General features: G+C 33.2%; 1 protein-coding gene across 14 annotated transcripts in view; it reads left to right on the top strand.

The window, feature by feature from the left end:
• The window catches only part of KCNT2 (potassium sodium-activated channel subfamily T member 2), a 409,501-nt gene that overhangs the window by 266,031 nt on the left and 128,857 nt on the right, over positions 1-14,613 (top strand). For all 14 annotated transcript variants that reach the window (XR_005990686.1, XR_005990687.1, XM_041774257.1 and 11 more), the window contains one exon: positions 2,007-2,115. Coding sequence is in view for 12 of the 14 variants with exons in the window: in XM_041774257.1 (XP_041630191.1) it covers positions 2,007-2,115 (109 nt within the window). In the remaining 2 variants the exon portion in view is untranslated. The remainder of the gene's footprint in view (positions 1-2,006; positions 2,116-14,613) is intronic.

Below are 14,613 nucleotides of genomic sequence, written 5' to 3'. Positions count from 1 at the left end.
AAAAAAAAGATATATTCAATTCTATTTTACAAAGTAGGTTTAAATTTTGTACAAATTTGTAATTTATGCAAATGAAGATTATTATCTAGTTGAATATTCTATCATATTCTTTTTGCTCTGTCAGTCATCCATATTGACTAACTTGATTTCTTTTTTATGAAAATAATACAGATTTTTTTTAATCTAATGAGGAATCCCATGACATATCAAATCTTTTATCTAAGGAAATGATTTTCACCCAATCTGATCCAATATTCTTTAATACAGTAAGCTAGAGGAAAGAAAATGTTATTTTTCTTAAAAAAATAAGTTAAGAGAAGATATATTTTATAGTACATATTTCATTTACTGAAAAAAATCTGAATAAGTGGATCCATACAAGTTCATACCTGTGCCTTCAAAGTCAGCTGTATAAAAAAACTGTGTAAAACATAATATGTATTTATGTGTAATGTTGCCTCCATTAGTGTTGATGGGCTAATAGACACTGCAAAAACAATAAAGATAAAAGAGAGATAAAGAAAAAAGAGAGAGACAAAGACTTTATTATCAGGTCCTTGATTTTTTTTTTTTTTTTTTTTTAGTAAATCCTGAGATGTAACTGTAGCAATTTCTTCTACAAAATGTAAAATAAAAAATTAACAAATAAGGAAATGAAAGAAAAAGAAAAAACAATGGGCTTTTTCATATGCTAACTCATAAAACCATTAGTAAGTTTATTATTTATCTCTCCTGAGCATTTGCTGCACCATTTCTCCAGTAATCTTTCGTTTCTTTGTAAATGATGCTGGGTATGTGCTCATTTTTAAAAATATATATTTACTTATTTGAGAGAGAGAAAAAGAGAGCAGAAAGGTAGGGGAAGAGGGAGAGGGACAGAGAATCTCAAGAGACTCTGTGCTGAGTGTGGAGCCCAATGCAGGACTTGGTCTCACAAGTCTAATATGACCTGAGCTGAAACCACGAGTAGGTCACTTAACTGACTGTGCCAACCAGGTGCCCCATGTGTTCATTCTGTAGACATCTGACTCACCTACAAATTCAACCTTCTGTTTCTTAATGTAGCTAAAATTATTCTCTGGAAATAATTACTTTCCTAGAACTTTACACATTGTCTTAATTTTTTAATACCAGCTATAATTGTTTACTTGGGGAGAGAAGGGGGAAAGTGTTTTCCAAAGTAAACCATATCTTAATCACTTCTCTAAAATATGAACTCTGTGGAAAATTGGATATCTGGCATCTGCACCCTCATCTCTGTATGAAAGTAATGGACGTGGGCTGAGTACCATCACCCCCTTTAATGTGGCCTGCAACCTCTCATGCACTGCTATCTTTAGCACATTCTATTGTTTCTATGTCACTGACTTCAATCGACATTATCTTTCCCAATTGAATCATATCATCTTTTGCGTTTATGACTGTAGGTCTTGAGGTCAAAGTACAGTGTAAATTTAAATGCATTTTAGCATTAATTTTTATTGCCTGATATCATAGTTGTTTTGATTGTACAAAATCTGAGTGTTATGTAAATATGGTCTACCATGTCTTTTAATAATTCTATGTGCTGTGTGACTATGAATTTGATAAATCAGTAATGCTTTAAATCAATACGACTACATTTCATAACATAGAATTATCAGTGTTAAAGGAGACTTTATACAGTCTCTGATTTATTTTCCAGATTGCACCTCCTACCTATCTACCTCTCACCTCCTTGTATAGATGAGATATAGGAAAATTAAACATTTTGCCAAAGTCTGCCTATCTCATTAAAGACATAACTGGGCTACAGTCTCCTTTCCTCTTGGTCACTTAACTCAAAATATAGGACCCTCTCATGAAACAAACATTTTTCCTGGGGAAAATTGCACATGTAAAAACATCTCTAAGATAAATGTGTTTATTTGAAACTTCTGTAATTTTATTTGCTGTTTTATTTCTCATATTAAAGTACTACCATCCCAAGGTAAATTATCCTAATTTACCTATTTTATTTCAAACAGATCATGTTGTTTGTGAAGAAGAGTTTAAATACGCCATGTTAGCTTTAAACTGTATATGTCCAGCAACATCTACACTTATCACACTACTGGTTCATACCTCTAGAGGGCAGTAAGTATATTTTTTCTTTAAGATAATGCATTTTAAATTATAAAAAAATAAATGCAGTTATATGATTTAGAAGCACAGTAAGCCAAGCTATATAGCTAGATATGTACCTATACTTGTATTTGTGTGAGTTATCTTCATCTGACAGATAGATGGAGAGATAGATAGACAAATACAGACCTGTTAAAGGATGTGTGTGGGGGGATGGGTTCCAAAATGTAAAGAATTGACAGTGATTTGTTGTCTTTTCTAAGTCATCTTGACATAATTTGTTTCATCCAAAATTATAAGTGTCTATATCATTTGTTAGGTCTAGGATTAGAGTACTGTTTCTATTTTCGTTTCTTTTCTTTAAGATTTTTTAAAAATTTATTTATTCATGAGAGACCCAGAGAGAGGCAGAAACACAAACACAAGAGAGGGAGAAGCAGGCTCCATGCAGGGAGCCCGACGTGGGACTCGATCTTGGGTCTCCAGCATCAGGCTCTGGGCCAAAGGCAGGTGCTAAACCTCTGAGCCACCCAGGGATCCCTGTTTCTATTTTCAAAATACTTAGCAAATAAAATTTTAAAAATCAGGATGAGACAGTCATTAGTATGAGATCTTAAAGTCATTTTTTTCTATTCCCAAGGTAAGTTTTTATTTCAAAGCTTTATATACATGATGGACCTGAAAATTAAAATTTTACAGTTATTATAGAACAACAAAGTACTTGACAAAAATAGCAAATGTAGTATAAAAGAAATCACTTTTTAAATAAGCATTTCAAGGTAGATGAGGGAGTGTTATATCATCATACCATTTTGTTCTATGAGGAAGCTTGTATTTGACGTGGATGATCAAAGAAAATAAAATCTGTGAACGCAGTCCCCACTCTTATTTGAAGAGACAAATGCTATATTGCATTTTATACTTTTTCCTATTCCTTATTTGGTATTTAGGTAAAATGTTGACTTTCTAAGTAAATTTTACTGTGGTACTTGTGGAGATGATTATTTAAATCTGGTAAGCTAATTGGTAGTTATTTAAATGAAATACCAAGTCAAATAAAAAAATGGATAGTTTTGTGGATTTATTTTTAAAATTTTTAAATTGTTAAGTTTTTTGAGTTTTAATACTAGATGGAGTAAGTTGTTAATTGGAAAGTAGCAAGTACTCTTCAGTATTTTCAGGTAGATTTAATCTCTTCTAATTATGTCTCTACTCTACTGAGAAGTAAGATTTTCCAAGGAGCAATTTTCTTAAAGTTCTGAATGAAAATATTTCTATTTTATGCATTCACAAACCTTTAATTTGTTCAATGGAAAAGATGTAACAGGATTATGGGAATAAATTGTTTTTCTTTGAAACATTTTGATGAAATTAAATACTGAAAGTGATTTTAACACCAATTAATGGAACATTCATAAAACTTACCATAGGATTCATTATTTTGCCATGCCATCTTTGTCATAGCCATACAACTTTAGAATTATCTAGTTTCATTTTATTGTTGTAGAAATTATAAAATGAGGCTCATCAACACTAATATACATCATTAATTATAGACTGGTTAAATTGCACTGCTCAAGTCCTAGTAAATATTATTTATTGGCATACAATATTGCCCTAGTGAACAAATTTCACTTGATGTAAGTTGAAAAAGCATTTCAGTGATCCTTAAAATAGAACTTTTCCCAATATACTTTAATGAATTTTGCCTTATTAAAAAAGAAAGTAATGTTGTTGAAGATATTGTTACTACATATTTAAGGATTTTCCATAAATAAGATTGACTATCAAAATTACTTCACAATTAAGTATCACAATAATGTTACAGTCCACCAGATTAACTTTCTTCATAGCAATTTTATTGAGCCATAATTCACATACAATGCAAATCACCCATCTATAGTGTACAATTTAATGTTTCTTGGCATATTCACAGACTTAACCAAACATTACCACTCATTCCTGAATCTTTTCATCACTCCGTATTCATCACTACATAAAGAAATGCTCCACCTTTTAGTATGACTACATTTTCCCCCAGCCCTTTCAGGCCTACACAATTGCTAATCTACCCTGTCACTGCAGATTTGCCTATTCTGGACATTGCATATTGCATATAAATGGAATCATCCAATAGGTGCTTTCCTTTTTGCTTTGGTTTGGTTTAGTTTTGGACTGGCTTCTTTCACTTGGCATCATGTTTTTAAGGTTCATGCATATTATAATTCCTTTTTACAACTGACTAATATTTCATTGTATGAATATTTATTTTCTTATTCCTCAGCTGATACATGTTTGGGTTGTTTCTAGCATTGTGAATAAGAATGCTTTTAATATGCATGTAAAGAGTTTTATGTGGAAATATGCCTTCATTTCTGTGGGGGATATTGCTGAGTCATATGGTAACTTTTTTTAGCCTTTTTTAGGAACTGCCAGACTGTTTTCCAAGAAGACTAACATTTTGTATTCTCATCAGTGATGTAGCAGGGTTCCAATTTTTTTTCACAACCTCAGTAACACTTGTTATTGTCTATGTTTTTTATTATAACCATCTTTGTGGATGCAAAATAGTGTCTCATTGTGGTTTTGGATTTTGTTCCATTGATGGCTAATAACGTTGAACATTATTTCATATGTTTTTTGGACATTTCTATATTTTCTTTGAAGAAAGACCTATTTAGAACCTTTGCCCATTTTTTTTTACCTTTGCCCATTTTTTAATTGGGTTGTCTTTGATTATTGAATTATAAGAATTTTTGTATCTTCTAAATTCAAGAACCTGAATCAGATATACACCATCACTGGAACCTAAATAACCATCTGAACAGGTCACTCAATTTTACACATCTAAGTATTTTATTAAGTATATTGTTTGACTAAGTATTAGTATCAAGTCTTCTGTATTACGCATTAATTGCAGCTATAGTCAGGATTCACTTATTAACAGAACATGTTTGAAATTTTGCCCCTAAGCATCAGCATAAATTAGAGAGCTTAAATTTTTGATATTTAATAAGAGAACAAACTTGGGAACTGAATTAAATAGTATAATGGGAAAAATGTTGAATACTCTAAGAAATGTTTTATTCCAGGATTATCAAACCCCCAATTGAAAACAAAGCATACAATAATGCTCAAATTTCTCCATTAAAAAAGGGGAGAATAATATTATTAAAACTTCATTTTATGATAAATGGTGATTTTAACTAAAAATAGTTGATATTCATGAGCCATTATGTACTGTATTAGTTGATAAAAAGTGAAAAAAATAGAGATTTTAGGATCCAACAAGCACAAAAATAAATATAATATATAACCTGAAATAGTGTAATTTAAAAATAAATCTATTTTATTTTATTTTATTTTTTAGTGAGTTCAATAATTATCAGTTGCATATAACATCTAGTGCTCATCATTATCAGGTACCCTCCTTAATGCCCATCACTCAATTACCCTATCCCTCCACCCCCTTCCAGCAACCCTCAGTTTGTTTCCCATAGTTAAGAGTCTCATGGTTTTTAAATAAAGTGTTATACAGATTATGGGTATTGAAAGAAAATAATAAATATGAGTTCTAAAACAAATGAAAAGAGTCAAGAGTTAGAGATAAAAAAAATCTTTTCTTTAGTAATAGAGCTGCTTTAGTGTTCACAATACTCACTGTGACAGAGTTCACAGTGATAATGGAGTTCCTAATTTGGCTCTGGAAATAGACTTACCAGCTTCATCCTTATCTTAGTTCTCTGCTAGCCAGTGGAAATGAAGACAAAGATAGAAAACACATATTAAGGATGAATTGCCTACCCTTGGACTTTTATATAAGGAGAATATTAATTTTAACAAATGCTGTCTGGTAGTTTGGAATCTCTAAGCAACTTAGACAATACCTTGACTTATAGAGCCTCCAAGGCTGATTAGCTCTCTTGAGATCTTACATTTTCTTTTCCTATATGTTAACATATTCATTCCAGTTCTAGTTGATTTGTATGTTGTAAAGTAAGTTGTAGATCACTTCAAAAAAGTGTTCCCTTTTTATTCCTTGAGAGTTTACTCTGTATTTTGGCACTACAATTTTCCCCTTCTCTTAATTCATTTACATTTGAGTATTCAGTGCTCTTGGCAGTGGTGTTTCTTATTGTTAAATAAATTAACATTTTTATTTATTTGTCAGTTACTTTAGAAAAATGAACAGGAGATTGTTCTTTGGACAAAAATTGCTATAGACTGTTGAACATAACCATGATGATTTTAAATCATCATGAATTATCTAGGCCAGTTGATAGACATTTAAACTGATCATCTTGATGACATTTCATCCTTATCAAATATAAATTTTTTCTTTTCCTTTGATTCACTTTTGTGAAAATAATTATTTCATTCGTTCCATCAAAGAGGTTGTATATTTGGTCTCAGTGATAATCAATGGGAAAGAGAGAATTGATAGGAAATATACTGCAAAGTTAGAATTTACAGAACTTGGCTACTGGTTAGATACGAATATAGAAAGGAGAAAAAAGAAAATCTCCCACAGTGACTCTAGACAGTAGAGAACTATAAAATGTGGAGTTTGGCAGAAGAAAAAGGGAGTTTGATGTGTATATATTTGCTTTCTAATCAGATATAACTGATGGAGGGAATTACTGCTTCTCTTGGTTCCTGAGGTGGTACAGTGCTACTGAAGTCCAGTAGAGGTGAAAGTAGAAATAGTGGGGATTTGGAGAAATGATAACTTAAAACTTTTTCTTTGGAAGTTATTACTTTGAGGTTACAGATGGAAAAAAAGGAAAGCAAATACAGTATAGTGTAATAGAATAAAAAGTAATAAGGATTTCTAAAGAACACTGGATAGTTAAAAATATAGATGGTTTAAGATGGATGGATGCTGAACAAACAGATTTAGTAGGTTACTGGTCTCTGAGAACTTCTGAGAAAACAATTTTGAACAGTGGAGACTTTTTCATTTTGAGAAAGGATGAATAGATAAAGAGAGGATAAGAAAGTGAAGCCTGGTTGAAGGCTGCTATTTCATTAAGTTTGTCCATGAAGATGAGAAAGAAAAATAATGAAAGCTGTATTGCACAGAAATGTCAAGGCAAGTTTTTTTCTAATTATGTTTGCATGTGCATTTTTTGTGTATTTAGCTGTTTGTTTTCTGTTTGCTTTTAAAATATAATTCATAGGGTAGTTCCAGTGAGGAGACAGAGATTCAAAGTATAATCAGGAGGTAGGTGATGTGATCCAGAGACTGTCTGGAATATCCCTACTTGGTAAGGAGAAGAATTATTTATTCATTAGGAATAGGTAAGGAAAGGGGTAATTTACAGTAATTTTATTTATTCATAATAAGAATATTTCACTGGTTAAAAATATATTCTGCTCCGTATAACATAGTATGATGAAAAGTAGGAGTGGTATTTGTTTTATAAATTAAAAGTCTGGGGAATAACATCTAGAGCATTTGACTCAACAGTACACCTAATTCTTTACAATTTTAAAAAAAATTCTAACATTTTTGTCCATACTTAATCCTGATGTACATTTTGGCTGAACTTCATCCTCAAGATCTGTCCTTATAATCACAGAATGTCTGCTTTGCTATTAGGCTAATCTCCTTCTAGATTGGAAGAAGGGGGAATGACAAAGGGCCAAAGTATTGCCAACTGAGACTATTTAAAGCTTTCCATGAAGCCCAACAATTGCCTTTTAATGTCTTAAGATATAGTTAGATTTTGCATATTAGAATATGAGCTTGATTCTAGTTAAGTTAGCAATGTAAATAATTTTAAATTAGAAAATTTATATGCATACTTTATGTACATACACATATATACACATATTTATTTAAAATTATATGTTTACTCTTTTAAAATAATTAGGTGATATAAGAATAAAAGATAAATCAAAGGATCTTATGTGGGGGTATATTGAATCATGCAAATAATTGTGAAAGCTTAAGTTTTATATGTGAAATACAAAGATAGTTGCTTCTTATTAGAGAGCTCAAATCTGGTGATGCAAACTTAATACTATTAAAAATATTATTAAGTATATCTGTAGTATAGTTGTCAATTATTATGGCCTTTTGATAGTTGGCCCTTTACCTGAATTTTAATGTAGTATGTGAACCAAAATGAAGCATATTATTATAAAGTACATGATTCAGAAACTTCTCTCATTAAAGCAGCAGCTAAAATTGGACTTTCTGGGAACTACATGTCTTAATCACAACTTATATTCCCTCTGTTTGGTAGTGTTTATGCTGTAAATGGGGCTCATAAATTTAGGGAACTGTGACAGAGATGAAAGATCACCAGTTTCTGGCAGCTTGAAATGGGTGACTGACTAACTGGCAAAGTTAACTAACACTGAGAAAATACATACTCCATTTTATTCTCAATCATTTTATATGGAAAATTTGAGATAATATTCTCATCCATTACTTTATTCATTTATTTGACAATTATTTACTGAATGCCTGCACTATGACAGAACCATTCATTCCAGGTGTTGTGGTTTCAACAAGGAAACCAACAGAAAAATTCCAGCTGTCATGAAGCTTTTATTCCAACTGGGGAGACAGATAAAAAATAAATAAGTAAAAATATATAGCATCTTGGAAGGCGATACCACAATGGAAAAAAAGCAGAGAAGAACAACAGGGATTTCAAGGATCTAACAGTGTGTCCAACTTAAGTAATATGTGATGGAAGACCTCATCAAAGAGTTGATATTTGATCAATGACCTGATCAAGTTCAGGTAGTGATCAATGACCAGATCAAGTTCAGGTAGTGAGCCATGAGACATTCTGAAATACGAGCTTTTCATGCTGAAGAAAAGACAAAGATTCAAAGACAGAAGTTTATCTGATGATTTGAGAAACAGCAAGTAGGCCATTGCAGCTAAAATGAAGGGATGAGAAAGGTAGTAAAAGCTGAGATCTGATAGGGAAACAATGGTTTTCTAGGCCATTATAAGGGCGGTGCCTGTCACTCTAAAATGAAAAATCATTGAGAGATTCTGAGCAGAAAAGGGATATAATTTGAATAATAAGAGGGGTGCCTGGATGGCTCAGTTGGTTATGCATCTGCCTTCAACTCAGGTCATGATTTCCAGAGTCCTGGGATTGAGCCCCACATCAGGCTCCCTGCTCAGTGGAGAGCCTGTTTCTCCCTTTCCTTCTGCCTATTACTCGCCCTGCTTGTGCTCTCTCTCTCTCTCTGTCAAATAAATAAATAAAATATTTTAAAAAAAGAATTTGAATAATAAGAGAAAAAACCACATTGACTTCTTAGTTGAACAAAAGCAATTAAGAGTTTATGGGACTAATCTAAGCCAGAGAAGTAAAACCTTGTCTTGGGCAAGGGCACAAGTATGGAAGTGATTAGAAGTGCTCAGATTCTAGATGTATTTTGGAGGTCTTGTTGTCAGGAATTGTTGATTAGATGTGGGAGGAACAGAAGGAGAATAGTCTAGCATGACTGAGCAACCTTTTTGGACATTTTTGGACTGAGCAACCAGAAGAATATAATTGTGATTTGTCACAATCAAGAAGACCATGAAAGATCAGGATTTTTATTTTGGACATGATAAGTTTAATATATTTGTTAAACTCCCAAAATTGTGTCATCTGGAGCTTAGCTACACTGATGATAGAAATTTGGCTGTCATCAGCATACAGACACTTGATACTATGAAACAGGATGAAGTCATATCACAGGATTATTTTGAGGATTATGTACGGCCATGCCTGACCATAGTCGGTAGGTACTCTTTAGTTCTCTCATTGGCTCTATTAATGTGTCAAATGAGTCAGATTTTAGATGCATCAAAATCATTTTTTAAATTTGGTGTCAGAGACAATTTGAGGGTAGAGAGAGAAATGCTTTAAAGACAAAGCAGGACATCCAGGACCATATATGTATTTGTGATGGAGAAGAAAAAGACTCAGGCCATTGCATACATATGTTATTTATTTAAAGATTTTTATTTATTTACTTGACAGAGAGAGAGAGAGAGACCACAAAAGCAGGGGAGCAGCAGAGGGAGAGGAAGAAGCAGACTCTGCTGAGCAGGGAGCCCAATGTCGGGCTTAATCCCAAGATGCTGGGATCATGACCTGAGCCCAAGGCAGATGCTTAACCGACTGCCTCCCACTCTTACTTTATATTTATTTATTTATTTATTTTTTTTTAATTTTTATTTATTTATGATAGGAACACAGTGAGAGAGAGAGAGAGGCAGAGACACAGGCAGAGGGAGAAGCAGGCTCCATGCACCGGGAGCCCGATGTGGGATTCGATCCCGGATCTCCAGAATCGCGCCCTGGGCCAAAGGCAGGCGCCAAACCGCTGCGCCACCCAGGGATCCCTCTTACTTTATATTTAAATTAGAATTTTTTCATAACTTTATTTGGATTTTTTTTTTGGAACAAAGAATGGCATGAATGAACAAATATGTATCAGAACGCTTCTAAGCAAAAGACAGTGAAAGTATGGCCAATCACCATGGCCAATCTTTTGAATAACTGTCTTAAGTATTACAGAGATCAGGATTAAGTATATTTTGAAAAAGATGACTCAAATATGTACAATGTCATGCATTTTACTCTCAAGCAATATATTATTCAGTCATGGAAGGTTTTATAGAAAAAAGCCAAACAGAGTTATAAGCGGTATTAAAGTGTTTGTCTTCTTAAATGATACAAGTTTTGGTGACCTTTTCAAAGTTTATTTGGAAGGAATTCATTATAAAAATGATTTAATTAAACAATTATTGAATGCAGTAAAACCTTGAAAATATAGCAGAAGACATCAAGATAAAAAAAGATGGATATCAGAGAAAATAGCCAAATTATATAAATGTAAGCAGATAACAGTTGCTGGCAGATTCAGATTTAATAATACATTATTACAATATATCACAATAATTTTCTTTTGATTTACATGGCCACAAAAAAGGAGGCTTCAAATAGAAATCAATTGGTGTATGATAAATATATATACTTTAAGTATTTTGAATGAATGAAAAGATATAAGAATTCCAATGCTACATTCCATAAATAGGAGAAGTAAGGGGGGAGCAAAATTGCTTTTATGTTTTAGTAAAATCAATTTTTAAAAGTTGTAATTTTATAAATATGTTCCTCAGGGGTGGTTATTTCATAAGAAGCCCTTCATTAAGTTACTGGGCAAGTGTGTTATTTTCATCAATGGGATCTGGAAACTGCAGATTTGGGTATTGCTGCAATGCTTTTTGTAAAATGAAAAGTAAATGCTATTTTGTCTACTGTTTTCGGGGTAATTGATCTCTTTAAAAATACAAGACCACCTTCATTTTTAGTTATTTCCTTAGCTTGCAAAATTTTATCCTACCTCTAATCACATACAAAGTGTTTGTAAATTATGGAGAGATGGCCTTGCTCAACTTTCTATCACAAGCATTATAATTGTGTACGTTTAAATGTAAGTGAAATTTAGGCTTTCTCAAATAAGTATTTCACCAGAGATTGCTTAATAGTTTTGGAAAATCTTCAGCCACTGTAGAAACACAGTAAGCCAAATGCAGTGTGATTAATTTTTGTGTGTGGTATATAAATAGTGGTTCTGTTAGTTCATATAATTGCCAAATTTGTGTTCCAAGGAACAGTTAATAATGCTTTTGGATGGAAGTTAATAATTTTCCTAAAAGTAAAATTATGTAGTTAAGTAAGATTGGGAAATGCTGGATTACACATTACATTTTTAATGGCTTACTTTTTAGTCTTTTTATTTGGACCAAATTAAGACTCAAGAAAAATTGCAAAAATAATACAGGGAATTCCCATATATACTTCCCATATAAACTCCTTGTAAATGTTTACATCTTACCTTATCATAGTACAGTTATCAAAATGACAAATTAACATTGTTGCAATACAATTGACTAAATTATTGGCCTAACTGAATATCACCAGTTTTACCATTAATATCCCTTTTTTGTTCCAGGATCTTCTCCAAGATCCTGCATTCCATTTAGTTGTTATTTCTCCTAAGCCTCCTCCAATCAGTGGCAGTTCCTGTGGGTAAGATTGGAATCAGTATAAACTCATTAAAACTTTCAATGCACATATATGCAAAGATAGAAAAATTTAGATGTGTGTCTGTATGGGTCTTTGAGTTTATACAAATATAATTCCTAGCTCTGTTTACTGAGAGCAATGACAGCTCAGTAGCACTTAGCACAGTTAATGCTCACATCCTGGTTGCTAAACATAATTCTCTAATAAAAACATCCAGGGTTCCTTGGGGTATTTGTTGAATCTGGGATGAGAGCAGAGAAGGTAGAAGAGGAGTCTGGAAAAATCTTGTGGTGCCAGAAAGCAAGAAGTTGCTTGGAAGAGTGTGAGAGTTTGTCAAAATGACTCAAGAACTAGCCTGACACAATTCCTAATAAGCTAAGATGGGACAATTTAAGAAACAAAATAAATAACGATAACATTAGATTTTAATCCGTAAACTCAAGTAAGTACACTGATGCAAGTAAGCAATGGAATAAATAAACAGGGAGGAAGGCTAGCTCTTTCTTATCCAAGAATTCCAACTAATAAATGTAGAAGGAAAGGGAGAAACAGGAAATCATCATTAGACTATTGTCGTAGAGGAGATTCTCCAAGGGGTGCTAGTGTTTGTAAGTGAAAGTTTAAGGAGAGCCAGGATCATTGTATGGTCTTAACATGTCTTTCCATGATATTTAATAACTGTGAAAGGAAAAATTATAATTTTATAGTGAAGTAACCTGACAGATACTGTCTTAAGAGACCAAGGGACATCAAGAGACATCTTAATCAAAAGACATCACCAATCAAAAGAGATGTCAACATCATGTAATCCCTGTGATGTGCTAAGAAGTACATGACAAAAAAACAGAAGTACATGACATCATTTCTTTTGTATTCTTCAACATTTTCTGATTATGTGGAAATACTAGACACACCAGTAGTGAGAGCATCCTACAAAATAATTGACCAGTACTCTTCCAGATGTAAGGTGGTGAAAGACAAGGAAAAGCCTGAGGTATTAAATATTTATTTTAAAATATTTTGGTCAATATTTAAATATTTTAAATATTTTATCATTTTGTCCATCACACTTTATTTGAGAGTCAGCTTTATTTGAGAGTGATTTAAATATTTTAAATAGTATTTTGACAGGAGGAATTCTTCAGGCATAATCTTTAAGAAAAAAGTATATCTGGAGAAAACGAACAAGGCCAATGGCAAATAGAGCAATATCTTGTTACATCTTTTTTTAAAATACCACACCCCAATGTGTGGGGCTGGAACCCACCACCCTAAGATCAAGAGCCCCATGCTCTATTGCCTGAGCCAGCCAGAGACCCCTATTTTCTTGTATCTTTCAACCTAAGCAGAACTACAGGGACCTGTGCTAGATGGTGCAGAAGTTGTCATTGTTTCTCTGATTGCAGATGAAATTTAGCCATGAGACTTCCCTTGTCTAGTAGACTCTGAAGTCTGGGGGAGTCCCTATTTTAAGCACTGTGATGAAAGAAAAGGAAAATGGAATGTCTTAACCATTTTCAGAAAGAGGAGTGAAACAAGGGAGGGAAGCAAGGACAGAGGTAGAAATGAGAAGAGTTGAAGAGTTTTTCTCCTTTTAATACTGAGCTGGTCACAGAGGGCCCAGGGAATCAGTTGCCATGAGAGAGAAGGAGCACATTCTTTAAACGTAACAGGGATTAGGGGCACCTGCATGGTGCAGTGGTCTAATGCGGGGCTGGCTCTTGGTTTCAGCTCAGGTTATGATGTCCGAATTGTGAGATGGAGCCCCCTGTGGGGCTCTCTGTTCAGTGCCCAGTCTGCTTAAGACTCTCTCTCCCTCTGCTGCTCCCCTCTGCACTTGCATGCTCTCTCTCTCTCTCTCTCTCTCTCTAAAAAGAAGTAACAGATTATAATTACCACCTTGACTGAAAGAAAGGAAAATTAAATAAAAAATGTGGTGGTGGTGCAAGCTTAAGTGAATTACCTTTAGTTCTTTTGGAAGTTTCCCATTCCAAAACTGCGACAGAAGATTGCATTTTGTCATGTGGCAGATCTAATCCAGTCACTCTATTCCCATAAGAAGATAAAAGTAAAAATAGAGTGTCCACAAGGATGAGAGGTATTTGGTTTTCCTTTAGAGTAAAATATAATTGTTTTCAGTTCAAATGTTTGATTGCTCCATTTCAAGTAATTGTCACTTGGAGTTTAAATATTGAACTTTATTTGATAAAACCTTCTTAAATCTGAGCCTCTATTTCCAGCAATTTAAGGATGCATGCATATGCTTTTCAACACTTTCCCTCAGAGTTGAGAATATTAACAGGCTATTGTTCCCCCACCATACTTCAAATTTCCTTCCCATCCCTGATGGTCACACCATTAGCAAGCTGGTAACTTAATGCTACTCAGACTTCCAGAAAAAAAAAAAAAAAAAAAAAGGCCATAGAAAGGGCTTTGACCTATTTCCTTCCCA

This window comes from Vulpes lagopus, chromosome 11 (genome assembly GCF_018345385.1).
Source record: "Vulpes lagopus strain Blue_001 chromosome 11, ASM1834538v1, whole genome shotgun sequence".
NCBI classification, from domain to species: Eukaryota; Metazoa; Chordata; class Mammalia; order Carnivora; family Canidae; genus Vulpes; species Vulpes lagopus.
This window is presented reverse-complemented; position numbering and strand designations above follow the sequence as displayed.